The following is a 14,941-nucleotide window of genomic DNA, read 5'->3' as shown; positions in this document are numbered from 1 at the left end:
ATTTCGCTTACTAAATGCTATTAAAGGTATTGTATTAAAGGTATTGAGCGAGTATTAAAAAGTATTGACTTGTAAACGTTCAGCATTAAGTAAGAGATATGTTACCCTCCTGTTATGATTACATTAAGGATTTTATGCTTAAAAAATTAAAACTAGAATTTCGTTTTCTTTTTATTTTAAATGTATATTTTGTAGAGCTAACTTATATAAAATAATCAATCGCAACATAAAATATACAGAAAATTAACATGGAGATTTCGTTGACAGTATCGAAATACCATTGGAAATTTTACGTGTGTTTTACTATTGCATGTCTTAACATGTTTGTGTAATTTTGTATTGTTTTCTTTTTTGTTCAAGCTAACAAAAAATGAATTTAAAAAAAAACAAGATCACAATCTAAAAACTATAATGAAAATGTAAATGATATTATTACATGGTAGTTTTACAGTAAAGAATAGCATTTTTGTTTAAAGAATAAAGGAAATAAATGACATATTCCTTAAGATTTGCTAAATAAAAAAGACCGTTTAATGTCCTCCAAACAAGGACCAAAATTATATTTATAATATTTAAAAAACAGGGGGAAGGAAAATGGCAAGATGAAAGTTCTTTTTTTAAAGAAATTTCATGCCGGAATTACCATTTGAGGCTGCATTCGTTCGCGCCAATTGAAATAGACAATAAAGACTGGTAACACCTAAACCAACAGCACCACCAAGGGCACATTTCCTTAAACCAGCTGTAAATTATATGGAATTATAGTTATTAGAATAGATTTTTCATATTGTTATATAAACATTTTTCATACCAGTTGATTTGTATAGGAAACCAGTAGCTGTTCCAGCTAGGACTGTATTTATATCATCATCTTCGCCGCGGGCAAACTGTAAGAGGACGCCAAAAGATGAATACATTACAGCTAAAACACCCAAAGTATTAGCTGTGCCGGAACCTTGTTTCATGACGTGATTTACCATTCTAAATAAAAAAAATAATTATTGTATCAAAATATATTATTCTTTTCAGTGGGTTATTTTTTGACCAAAACTGAAATTAATATATTAAAGTTTCCAAAAAAAAATTAAATGCCCTGAGTTATGCATCAAGTTTGACTTCATCTTTAAAAATAATACCCAATCAACATTATTAGATCGGAATGATTTAATTGCGCAGTAAAAAATTCAATAGATTTTCTGTAGCTTTGTCATATTCTGCTTATTATGATTTGTATAGTTAGAATCAGGATATACTAGGTATTAATATAACAAGGTTTGAATGTATTTCAATGACAGAGCTAGAAATGTTTTGATTCTGAGAGGCTTGTGTTAGGATTTATTATATGTGTATCTAGTTCAATTGCATAATCAATGCTTTTTTATAGTTTTGGATACTTAACTTTTTTTTTATAAAGTACATTGATGTTATAACAGTTCGACTGCAGCCGATAGTTCTTTACTAGGGAAAACATTTTGTTTGATACAGCTGTCGCTGTGTTGACATTTTTTGTCAGTTCTGGAGAGAAGATCCAATTGTCATGGAAAATATTTGTTAATTTGTTTAAAATCTGAATATTTCTTTATTTTAAACGTTAATTTTGAGTAGTATTTATGTGATATATTTTGCAATAGATATAAATAAGCCATCTACTTTAAATATTATTATTTTAATTACACACTAACATTACTGCATTTGCACGATTAAGATCGTTAGAAAAATAAATAATTTTGCAAATCATTATCACTAGATATTGAGTGTCTCCTTAACTGTTTTAATTTTACGTTGAAGAAATTATTATAGTTTTGAACTAAATTTTGAGATTTTAAGAACACATTACATATTTAGCAATTTTGGTTGGGTATATTAAAAATATTTGCAGTTCTAAACTTACTGTGTTCGCCATAATTTGCCGGTTTGTTGTAAAGCTTTTGTTGTTCTCATACCATTGTAGAAACCAGCTACACCACCAATACCTGCTCCTATCATTACTGAGGTGCCAATCTGTGAAAATGATAACTCAAAGCGACCTCTTTGTTTTGTAGCACCCTCGGGGAAAATAAATTCTGGTTGAGCTTGTTGCAAGAAACGCGGGTCATAGTTCAAATATGGTGATATGGGTGCACCAAATGTACTGGAAGCTGCTGTACTATTTGAAGAACGAGTGGGTTTGGCATCATCATCTAAAATTTAAAAATGTTTCAAAATTTCCCATGGATTTCTAATAGAAGCATGATGTAACACAACACATAAGGGAGAAATGTATAGTTCGATTAAATACTACCCCTGATACCCGTATGCGTATGTTGAGCAACATCAGCACTTATACTTACATCCAGTGGAGCCAGATAGAGATAAAGGTTTACTCAAATAATCATCACTCATGGTCGAGGGCAGGAGGTGTTGTTCTTTTTACAAAATTTCGAATTTTTATTTAATAATTCTTTAATATGGAATTTGTTAGGGGAAAATCGAACAAATACACACGTGAGATTTCTTCGCTACACTTTTCACACACAACTTCACTCAAAAAAGAAAAAAAGAAATGTCAAAAATTCCACCAACAAATGTCAATCGACACAGTGTTGCCTTTTTAACAGAAAACTGTTAAAGCTTAACAGTACTATTTCACTTTCTGGTGGCAGCTCCACTCAATGATTTTATTTATTTTTATCAATTCTTAAATTGACATTTGTTTTTTTATTGTTTTCTCGTATTCTTTATTATTCTCAGTTTTCTTATTTTGTTCACTTGGTGAGGTGTTGTTTGGCATAATAGAGTGTATTAAAATATTAGAAAAGAATTATATATATAAGCAAATATTAGTGACAAAATTCTTTTAGAACTGCTAAACAATATTTGATAAACTCTTAACAAAAAATAAACAACAAATAATAGACTAGAACAGATTCCACCAGATCAGTACATAGAAGAAACAAACACGCACAAAGCAAACGCTTTTCCTAGCATTTCTCAATACATTTCCTTTGAAGAAAAAATCAAAACGTTACCAATGTCGGGAGGCGATGTAAATGTAAAATTATCACGACTACTGCTTATGGCACATAAATTTAATAATTTCTATCTAAATGGTAAGTAATTGTGGTTTAATGATAAACAAATTTTATTAGCCTTTGTTTGGTTTATAACAGAATTTTCAGGCTATTTTATTCCATTACTGCATTTTATTGATTTTTGGTCAAATTCTTATAAATGGGTGTGTGCAACTTATAACGAAATGTTTGTATTATATGTGCAAGGTCCTGTTAAAGGAAAAAACGTAATAGAAAAGTAGAATACTAAAAAAATTAGAATTTGATAGAGGTCATTTAGCGTTTAAAAAATGTTCATTTATTTAATGTTATTTCCATTAAAAATTAACAACAAATAACGTTTGTTTAGGTGTCCTGGTGTACAGCCGGCATATAGGTATATTGAAGAAAATGCTATAGATATGTATGTAGGTACACACTTGTACACCCTTCCCTCCCACCATGATTTTATAAAGTTATGTTTATCTACCATATACAATTGTGAATGTAGTCTGAGAAACTAACAGCGCTGGTTACTAACAGTGACTGTTAGTATTAAAGAATATTATCCTTCCCAATTGGAATAACTATAAAATAAGTAGGTAGTTTAATAAAGTAACAATTTAAAGAAGACGCTTTTTGAACGTATAACTTAGGATGAGTAAATTTTCAAATTACTTTAAGTAATTTTTTTTATAAAATAAAATTTTTTTCCGAATAATGTCGTCTTTGTCTTTTTACAGCAAACGTTTTTTTATTCTAATTTCGATTTAATAGAACTTTTGTATTAATTTATAAGTATTGTAATCTTTTACAATTTTACTCAACCGTTAAATATATTTTTTCAGACGCCTGTTAGACATTTCAGTTTTATTTTTATATTTAAACTTTTAATAGCCTATACGTCGTCTTTGTAGTAAGTGATCAATGTCCACTGTAAATATCAATTGCACACTAGTTACTTTTCTTATCTCTAAAATAAGTTCATAATTTTATCAGTTGATTAACAACATTTTTTCAAAACACTTTAAACTAGTTATAATTCAACAATTTAATAATATTACATATTTTTACAATATATTTTATTTTTGGAAATTTTCCAAACTTTTATATAAAAAATAACAGAATAGCAAGCATTTTGATGTGATTTGTTTTTAATTTTCTACCATTATTAACCGGTTAGAACCAGTAACCATATTTTTAAAACTAATTTCAAAAGATATAAACCAAAAATGCCGAACAAGTTCACTTATTCGTTTCGAACAATAAAGTGATTCATGAAAATTTATAGATAACATTACTTGATTAGAAATAAATTAATTATTTAAGTACAAATTCAAAATTACCTTTACAACAACAAATCATTAACAAAAACAAAAAGCTCTGGCACAACATACCTGAAAAAGAAAGTAAAGATTAATAAAGTTTATTTTGTAGTAAACAAAAATGTTTTTGTTTTGATTAAATTACTAAAGTATCTCATTATAATCTTAATATTACTGCTTTATTTGTAAATTATCAATTAGAAATTTTCCAATTATTAATTTATATTAAAAACTACAACATCGACGAGGGAATCGTTTGAGGGAATCAGCCGTAGCAACAGATTTTATGATAGGAACATTTTCTCCAATATTAAATGAATGACTTGTATGTATTTTACTATCGTTTAGTGCAAACTGTTTAAAAAAAACGCCCATAAATAGTTCAGTCTTTTTTTAATAATTACAACAATAAATCAAAATGAATCAGCAAATTATTAGACTACACGAAAAATTACAAAAAATACGGAAAATGTTTAAGAAAGCGCCAAGGTTATACTACGTCGATTGAAAGAAATTAGCGAATACATTGTGATCAAGAACCAAAATAAAAATTGCAAAAAGTCGTCAATTCGAAAAAGTTTATATTTTAAATTGTTTTAAAATTAAAGCTTTGTAAGCAATCAAATTATAAATATAAGTTTACCCTTTTTCAAAATCATGAAGAATTCTTGATATTGAGTAAATTTTTGAAAACCAGATAATTATATACATATATATGTACATATGTCTTAATACAATATTCCTCAATGACCTTGAGATTATAATGGTATAAGTATATAATGTACTACAATAAAAAAAACACATAGAATCGAAAAACAAAAACAAACCAGAAGAAAATCATCGCCATATACATAAAACACGACAAAATTAATAGACACTGTTTTGTGATTCGTTGTCAAACAACATTCCTCGTCATCTGACTGTGGATGTTGTTGTTCGATATTTTTTTATCTTATTTATTTTCTTATCGTGTTCTGTTGATATTTTTATATAGAAAACTTACATACAAGATACATTGATCTTTGGCAGAGGGTGTGTGTGCTAAAAGCGCTACAGGCGGCAAAAAAGAGCTTCTAAAGATTATCTTTACCTTACCGTCAATTTACGCCAAACATTGCTACGACTTTAAGGGCTTTATATCTCGAAAACTTTATGTAATAAGGCTAGTTGTGCATTCAGCACAATCTTAGGTTACCAATTTGTTGGCCTGCGTAATTTAAACAATTTACAGTTTACGTTCAACTTTATGTAGAATTTAGTTTAATTGAATTTAATGAATGAAAATGTATTCGCATACTTCCCCTAATAGGTTTTTTATCTAAGTTGAATGTACAATAAAACAATTTTCGGTGCTAGTAGTCTCTGAAACTACAAAACATACATACTTATGTATGTATATTTCTATTGGTAGTATCAATTTATTTTCTCACTTTTATTATAATTTTTAAGTCTCGTATACATCTACATATATAAATTTGTAAGTAGATGTGTACGTATGTATATAGTATATAGTATTTAATTTTACGTAGTCATTTTGATAACAGTGATGCAATATAAAACGTAAAATTTATAATATAACCGTTCGGCATTATTATAAAGTACCAACAACTACATACGAACATATATACATATGTACATATGTAGCCCAAGAATAATATAAATAAATAAAAACAAAGTTTAATATTTGAAAACAAAAAAAAAAATCGTAAATATTTAATGTTATCAAAAAACTTGTTTCTTTTATGAAATGAAACACAAACAGTTTGCAAAATCTATATACGCACAGGCGTTAATAATATTATAGCAAAATAAAAGAGTTTTATAAGGACCAAGTTTTCTTAAACTTTACGTGTTTTCGACGTTGTTGACGTAGTTGTGACGTTTTAAATTATATGTATTCTATGTAAATGAATCTCTGGTTTGTGATCGCAAATTGTAGACGTCTTTTTTTATTTTCTTCATTATCTTAAACATTATTTGCTATTTTAGCAATCATACACACTTTTTGCAATAAACAAAACATTAATAATAAATATTACATATAAACATTTAAAAATAAATTCTATATTAAACAACAATTTGTTCACTTTGTGGACTTTCAAACATATTTAAACATCTGCTATCTAAATGAATGGAAATTTTATTTACAACTTGTTTATGTTTCTTGTTTATTTTTAGGATTTCAAAAGGGAGATATACGTCCTTTTCTAGTCGAAGGTCAACAGGTAGGCCTGATTAAATCTGATGTGATTAAACAACTTAATAGATACCCAGAAGTATTTTGTATACGTGATTGCGAATACACCAAACAGGTATTGAAGTTTAAAATAGAATTACTTTAAAAAATACATAAAATAATAATTTAATTGTTAAATATTTCTCAGGGTATAGTAGAGCTTAATCCAGCATTTCGTGATTATTCAGAACGTACCGAAAAACTTGATAAGGTATTAAGAGAATTAAGATCGAAAGGCTTGTTTTCGGCACTGCAAGGATGGAGAGAAGAGGTAGGTGTTTACAAGGCTGTAATAACTGAAAATACATTACAAATTTTATTTATTTTTATCTTTTTATAGTATTATGAAGTGAAAGCTGAGCACAATAGTTTATTAAAAATGGATCGTTCTGCTACGCCTTTGTTTGGCGTACGAAAATATGGTGTCGATATTAATGGTTACGTTAGACACCCAACACGAGGCCTTTGCATTTGGTTACAACAACGTTCAAATACCAAAGAGACTTGGCCTGGTAAATGGGATAATATGGTCGGTGGTGGTCTATCGGTGGGCTACGGCATTAAGGAAACGGCCGTTAAAGAGGCAGCCGAAGAAGCCTCCATACCAGGTGATCTTGTTAAAAATCTCATTTCAGCTGGCTGTGTTTCATTCTTTTTCGAAAGCGAACAGGGCCTATTTCCAAACACCGAATATGTGTTTGATTTAGAATTGCCTTTAGATTTTGTGCCCCACAATGCTGATGGCGAGGTACAAGCATTTGAATTGTTACCGGCCAAAGAGTGTATCGAACGTATATTTACGCCAGATTTTAAGACCACCAGTTGTCCAGTAGTTATAGATTTTCTAATTAGACATGGTTTTATAACGGCAGAAAATGGTAAGTTTAACTCTTAAACTTTTTTCTCAAACAACTAATAATTGTTGGCAAATTTTCTTACAGAATTTTGGTTTACCCAAATTATAGAATTATTACATGTACCCCTGCAATCATTGTATACGTACAAACAACGCTTGGAAGAATGCAAGCGGCAACTGCAGCAAAATCAAGAACAGCAGCCACAACAAACAGAAAAAAATATCAATAATAAAATAATAGAAAACGGCCATACCAAACCACCACTAACAGAGGCCAATTAATTTAATAACAATAATAATAATAACAAAAGTTTTGTTCAACTTAACAAATTAACAACGATTAAATTTAGCATAATGCAGATTTCTCTTAATATACAAAAGACTGCATAAGAAATTTTAAAACAAAATTTTTTTTTAAATAAAAACAAATATTTAATAAAATAAAGTAACGAAGATAAAGATAGATAAGCAAACAACAGCCTCTATTTAACAAAAGCTAATAGAATCTAATTTACAACACTCCAGTTCTTAATAACACAAATTAAATATTACGTATTTCAGTTGCTGTGTATAGTTTTATAAAATACATACAAACATATATTGCAATTTATCATTAATAATATTAAAAAAAAAACTATATACATACACTCTACAATATTATTTAATGGAAAAGAAAAAAAAAACATATTTATCTCTAATTCTATGAAAAGCTAATATACAGTTTCATAAATTCTTAAAGAAATATTTAAATGAAATGAAATTATTTTTGTAGTGCCTGTTTCCAATCATTCATTTAAAAGTCAGTTAATTTGTGTCGCCAAATTGAAGTACTTTTTAGCATTCTAATTAATTGTATATAATTTTATGTTTTTATTTAATTATTTTTTATATATAAAATTAAATATATATATAATGTAGATACACCTATACTATGTTATTATTTTATAAAAATTATAAACATTTAAATTTTATATTATATAAATATGATGACACACAAACAATTGTGTTTGTAATAGCAAATCAATATGTCGTTTTTTCTCTCTTCTAAGATAATTTATTTTATTTTTTTAAAGTTTTTTTTTTCAATATAAAATTGTTTTGTATGTTCCAAGACACATAAAAATATAAGAGTTAAAAAAAACAATTACACATATTAAATTGATATTTTCCCCTAATATTACTGACTAACTATTTAACTTACTAATATGTACTATCCAATATTTATAAATAATTATGTGTGTTGTATGTTTTATGTATTATAAAACCAAAGTGCTCAAATTATGTTCAGCTAATATATGTATTTTTTGTTGTTTTTTATTAAAAAAAATATTATAAAACTGATTAAAAGAAAAATTAAATATTAGGAGATAATGTCTTGCAAATTTGCATTACAAATACAATATATCAATTAAAATATAGTCAATATATACTCATAAAAATTATAACAAAATTGTGTTTAATTTGTGTATTAGTTTTTTGTTTTCTTTCTCAGATTAAAACAGAGAAACAAAGAATGTTCTAGTTATTTTGGTTTTAATTTAATATATATATCTGATGTGTAATATATGTATCATGTATGAAATGAATTAACCAGCAAAATCGCATTTCCCACAATTTACTAATTATCTATAATGATTGAAACATCTGTTGCATTTTGTTTTCATTTTCTTTAAAATTTTACCTGTATGATTTCGTATGTCTTTGAGGAAAATTGTTATTGATAATTGTTGCTCTTATAACAGCTAATACTTCAATGAATGTACATTATTCTCATTGATTTTGTAGAGTGTATTAAAGAATTAAATCCTTACTTTGTACTAACCGCAAAACAAATGCCTTTGGAAATACATAACCTAAATGTTTCAGATCGACCAAAGTATCGATATTTTACCGAAAACTAGAAAGTTTCTCAAAAGATTTTCTAAGTCGAAAAGCAAAGTACTCAGTATTTTGTCTAATAAAATGTTTATGTAAACATATATTCTTGAAAAGAATCTAATAATAAATAGAAGAAAACAAAAATTCCACTATAAGTAAGCCAACCCCCAAAAGAAACATACATAGTACATACATATATTAGTAAATGTATACGTCTTAACAATTGTTGAACATCTGCAAAATACAAAATTAAAAAAAAAAAACTGAGTTCTCACGGTCTACTGCTTACAATATAGAAATGAAAATGAATGAGTTTAACTCCACTACCCTTAAATTTTTAATAGAAGTTGTTTTTTTTTATTTCTCTACATAACTTTACATCAAAAAAAATTTCGTCACCTTAAGTAAAAAAGTGAAAAGAACCCTCGTCAGTCTAATTATTTAGTATCTTAAGAATGAAAAGAATAAGTAATGTAAAAACTGATGATTAAATAAATGGTGAAAGATTTTTTATGAAAAACAATTGAGACACATAACAAAGATCTATTTTTACTGAAACCGGAAATGCAATGTTTTACTATTTCCCATTGTTCCCACAAAATTCCAAATTCAATAATCAAAACATCGTTAAAAAAATTTACTATTTTTTTTAATGCCGCCTCTGTAGCAATTTTATTTCTGCTACTGTATATTATTATTTTTCCTTTGTCACTAATCTGACATAACAATGGCAAATCCTTTTAGGTAAGATTTTCAAATACTACTGTGGGAATATCCTTGATCATTAAATAAGAAGAATACAATTAATATTTGTTTGTTTGCTTGCTTGTTTTATTTTGATACCAAAATTATGAACTCTTATAAAATTATAGATAAAGTATAATTTGAATATATAAAGGAATGCTTAGGAAGTATATATCGTATATATATTTTTTAATAATTTTATTATCTAAAAAAAAGAGTTTAATCTGTAGGTATTTATATATAAATTGTATGTTAGTTTCTTAGGGAAGTACGACTACGTGTAAATTCTAAATATTCTAAAAATTTATTATAGTATAAATAAACATAATTGTCGTCTCTCGTTCTCTCTCGCTTTGTCTACATCTTAAACATTTCTCGCTTTTAGCACCTGTTTCTGTGGACTGGGTATATTTTCCTTGCCCGGGAACAGAACGGTTTTCTTGGGTGTGGTGCGGGGAGTATGTGTTGAGTTCTTTGGTGTGCGTGGTGTACGTGGCGTATTCACGTTGTTGACCACAGCTTTGCCACTCGAAGAACGTACAGGTGTGGTGCACGTGCGTGTTGCTTTGCTATTCGGTGTTGTGGGTTTCAACAGTTCACTGATTTCGTTTGAACTTTCGTTGCGTACACTCTTTTCGGTGGAATTCAAGAACCAAGTGGCAATTTTATCACATTCTGATCTTAATTCGGAATCGATTAATAACCCCTCAATTTTCTCCATATCGGTACTGTTCTTTTTGGCGGGTGTTGCTACTTTAACTGAGCCATCATCGACCTTCGATTTGAGGGCAATGTTTTCAAGCTTCAGTTGTTCGCATTCTTCACGTACCTTGATCAAAGTGGTGTCCTTGTTGTCAAGCTCTAGCTGAGCGAATTGCAAAACGGTGGCAAATTCGTCCAGAGCCTTTTTCATGTCTTGCATATACACCTCACGTGACTCATCCTTGTTCTTGAGCTCGTTGTACATATCCAGGTAATTGGCAGCATCCCCATCGATGCGCTCCTGGAATGAAGAAGCAATCTTAGTGAATTTAGCCAAAGTTTCTTCTTCGGAAGTTAGTATATCATTGAACATGCTTTCTTTAAGGGATACCTCTTTTTGTAGTGTTTCCGATGAAGCTCGCACCGCCTGTAGAGCAGTCTCCGATTCTGTTAACTGCTTCTTGACAGACTCCAACTCGGCTTGCAAAGTGAGATAACTCTGTTCCAAAGCACCTTTAGCCAGCTGCAATGACTCCAATTCAGCTTTCAATTGTTCTACGTCAGCGTCAGATTTCTTTAAACGCTCCATGAGAATATTTACGGTAGAACGGGTGTTGTTCAAAGTCAATTGATAATTGTACTTTTCGGTAATAGTTTTGGCCATTTCTTGTTTCAGATCTACGACTTGTTTCTGTAGATTATCGGTAAGTTGTATATAGTAGTCGATACCGTTACGCAATTGTTCTTCATACTTTTGAATCTTCTCATCGCGTTCGCGCAACATATCATTGGTACTTTCAAGCAATATCATAACATCTTGTTTCTCCAACTCAATCTTGATAATCTCATTCTCAGCCATTTTTTGGCGTTTATCTAATTCGTTGCGCCAGTAAGCCTTCTCACGTTCTAGAGCATTTTCAAGATCTGACTCAAGTTTTTGTACCTTTTGTTCAGCTTGAACTTCGGCAAAGCGCACCTTCTCCTCGGCAGTGTTCATTAGACGTTCTTTTTCAACATATTGAGCTTTTTCGCGACACAACTGACGTATGGTATCGCAGTGGGCATCAATCTCACAATTCTTGTCTAAGAGTTCATCTTGCAAAGCTTTTATGAAGTCGCACTTACTAGCCAAATCGTTCTTTAAGGTGTTGCGCTCGTTTTTCAGACACTCCATTTCATTTTGTGTGATTTTAGTTTCTTGAGCGTACGACAAAGCATCCTGCTCGATTTGTTTCTTCAGCTTATCAACATCACCAATCAACGATTCATTTATATTTTTTAAGTTTTCAATGAGTTCAAAGTTTTGTTGAGCTTTTTCAGCATCTGATGCCAAGCGTTCTCGAGCCTCTTTAATCTCTTGATCAAGCTTAGAGATTTGGGCTTCCATTAATTCATGCTTTTCTAAGTGTTTCTTGCTGGCTATTTCCAATTCCTCATTGTTGGCTCTCAGCTGTTCGCTAATATCAGACAATTTTGAAACTTCTGCAGAGTGTTGCTCTTGAAGAGTACGTATTTCGGACTCTAATTGGGCAATGCATTCAACAAGTCTCGCATTTTCTACAGTTAACTGATCATTCAAATCTTTTACGGCCTTGTTCTCGGTAGTAAGCTCTTGAACCATACCTTCAGTTTTCAGTTGTACACAAGCATGTTCTTCACGCAACTTACTCTCAGTTTCTTTGAGTTGATCTACATGTCGCTTCAGTACATCAATTTGGCTAATGTAGTTTTCAATCAACTCATTTTTATGACGAATTTCTTGATGTAACGCTTCTTTGCCTTTCAAACGGCTGGCAGACTTAGGCATTTCTTTAACGGGGGTGGTTGTTGCCGAAGGCAATGGTGTAGAACTGGCCGTAGAGGAGCCCGCATTGTTGTTATTGCTAAGAGCAGCTGCAGTTACATCAGAATTCTGACGAAAACGCAAACGATGTGGCAATGAAGGTGTACGGAAAAGTCTTAAGCCTTTTGACTTTTTGTCCTTGTCCTCTTTTAGTCCACCCTCTTTGGGAATAGCAAACTCTTTGGCATCCTTCGAACTGGAAGCAAAGCGCACGGCATCTTTAAAGAATTTTTCAATTTGTTCCTTACGCTCCGGGTGGGCAGTAGATGATGACGCAGTAGCGGTAGCAGTTGGAGTACCAGTATTTTCGTTGCCGACCACATGACGGGCAGGTGAACCACATGCAGCTACATCAATATCGTTAAAACGCTTGAGTTTAGCTTTAGAGAACGACATATTTGTGTTTTTGCTGTTATTTAAATTAATAATGATCGAAATTTTTTCTTGTAATGGTTATACGAATGTATTTGCGCCAAAGTTTTTTTTTACGTTTTCGTATTTGGTTTCGTATTTTTAATAATTTTTCCTTTTCACGTTTATAACACTTTTCAGGATAACAAACAGAGGATAAATTAACAAAGTCTTTTTAATAAAAGTTAACAATTATTTAATAAATAAATACAAAAACAAAACAATTTTTTTCAAATTTAACAATTTTTCACAACTAACTACTTAATATCGGAAGGATACTTTTTTCTTTAAACGGAAAAGTTCCTACTCGTTTCACTGTCAAGACCTAACTGATCTATTGAATATTTTTACTAAAGGTAACTCTCATTTTTGCTACGCCATACTATACGTTATAAAATCACCCTTAGCTAATGGGAACACTAATGCTACAACAACAATAAATGTACGACGAAATACAAACGTAGTAGTGTATGTGCAGCTGTAGTTGTGATCATGGTGGTGGATTTGTCACAGTGGGAATTACGTCGAGAAAAACAAGTCCTTTCTTAGACTAACAAAACAAAAAGAAAGAGCGAAGTAGAAGAATTATTGTTGTTGTATGTATGTCTTAAAGTAAATATGAACGAGTAATTGCATGTATAGACATTTATTAATAAATGTATAGGGGAAGACTTGGTAGATTTGAAATTGCGCTTAAATTTTACTTTGTATGGAACGTGCTTGTGTTCGTCGTGAGGAACGCGTACATGAACCGTAAATCCTATGCACACCTGGTACATTTACACAAAAGACATCGTCTTCTTTTATCTTGAAAAAATATATTTAAAAGAGAGTTAAATAAAAACAAAAACAAGAGTAAAATTGAGAAGCCGTTAAGTAAAAAGATTTTTGTTTTATTTTTTTTGAAAATACAAAGGGTATGGGAAATAATTAATGTTTTTGGGAAATACGTACGTAATAATTCTAATATATGTATGTACATTGGTTAATTGCGATGTGTTTAAGAATGTATATCAGCACAGGCTAATTAATAGCTATCACTAGCTTGGAATTCTAATATTTATTTCAATATACTATTTTTGTATCGAAATAGAAATCCTGTATTTTGAAGATTTGTAGTTTTTTATAAAATATCGGAATTTGATATTAACTAACAACTTTAGGGTTTAGAAAATCCTATTAATATAGCAAATTTAAGAAAATATTCATAAACAAGGGTCCATTGTTTAAACAATAAGATATAAAATGATTATATAGAAATCAAAAGCAAAAAAATATTCACTGATTTTTCTATAAAGAAACTTATTCCCATTTTGATCCAAACTTTCTCCAATGTCAACAATTACTTACCAAATATACATAGATAATCTATAGAATCCAATGCTCACGTTCCAAAGAATTGATTTAAGTTAACAGATATAGCAAAATAAATCTGTATTGAGACTTAATAGAACATTAACTTACACAAGTAATGGACACTAAACGAAGTAAATTCGATAATAATCGCATTTCTAACGGGAATATACAAACTAAAATTTGCACTTTCGGTTTACAGTAGGATATGTTAACATTTTACTTGAAAGATCTATTTTTCTTTCTATCTATCTTTCTATCTATCTATCTATCTATCTATCTATCTATCTATCTATCTATCTATCTATCTATCTATCTATCTATCTATCTATCTATCTATCTACCTATCTATCTATCTATCTATCCATCCATCTATCTATCTATCTATCTATCTATCTATCTATCTATCTATCTATATATCTATCTTTCTATCTATCTAACTATATGTCTATCTATCTATCTATCTATCTATCTATCTATCTATCTATCTATCTATCTATCTATCTATCTATCTATCTATCTATCTATCTATCTATCTATCTATCTTTCTATCTATCTATCTAT

General features: G+C 29.7%; 3 protein-coding genes across 3 annotated transcripts; 1 reads left to right on the top strand and 2 right to left on the bottom strand.

Annotated features, from left to right (window-relative positions):
* Positions 1-163: 163 nt before the first annotated feature.
* Positions 164-2,532, bottom strand: LOC111675286 (mitochondrial import inner membrane translocase subunit Tim23). Its single transcript, XM_023436024.2, has 4 exons — positions 2,331-2,532; positions 1,892-2,180; positions 812-981; positions 164-742 (listed from the first exon to the last, which is right to left on the bottom strand). Exons 1-4 carry the CDS (start codon positions 2,380-2,382, stop codon positions 618-620), a joined length of 636 nt encoding a protein of 211 aa, XP_023291792.1. The 5' UTR covers positions 2,383-2,532; the 3' UTR covers positions 164-617.
* A 199-nt stretch (positions 2,533-2,731) lies between these two features.
* Positions 2,732-8,891, top strand: LOC111675280 (uncharacterized protein YJR142W). Its single transcript, XM_023436018.2, has 5 exons — positions 2,732-3,089; positions 6,533-6,666; positions 6,739-6,861; positions 6,931-7,468; positions 7,532-8,891. The coding sequence occupies exons 1-5, from the start codon at positions 3,011-3,013 to the stop codon at positions 7,726-7,728; spliced, it is 1,071 nt and encodes a 356-aa protein (XP_023291786.2). The 5' UTR covers positions 2,732-3,010; the 3' UTR covers positions 7,729-8,891.
* A 1,242-nt stretch (positions 8,892-10,133) lies between these two features.
* LOC111675287 (putative leucine-rich repeat-containing protein DDB_G0290503) lies at positions 10,134-13,339 on the bottom strand. The gene is made up of 2 exons (XM_046945272.1): positions 11,162-13,339; positions 10,134-11,071 (listed from the first exon to the last, which is right to left on the bottom strand). Exons 1-2 carry the CDS (start codon positions 13,007-13,009, stop codon positions 10,433-10,435), a joined length of 2,487 nt encoding a protein of 828 aa, XP_046801228.1. The 5' UTR covers positions 13,010-13,339; the 3' UTR covers positions 10,134-10,432.
* Positions 13,340-14,941: the final 1,602 nt, after the last annotated feature.

Source organism: Lucilia cuprina, chromosome 2, assembly GCF_022045245.1.
Source record: "Lucilia cuprina isolate Lc7/37 chromosome 2, ASM2204524v1, whole genome shotgun sequence".
NCBI classification, from domain to species: Eukaryota; Metazoa; Arthropoda; class Insecta; order Diptera; family Calliphoridae; genus Lucilia; species Lucilia cuprina.
This window is presented reverse-complemented; position numbering and strand designations above follow the sequence as displayed.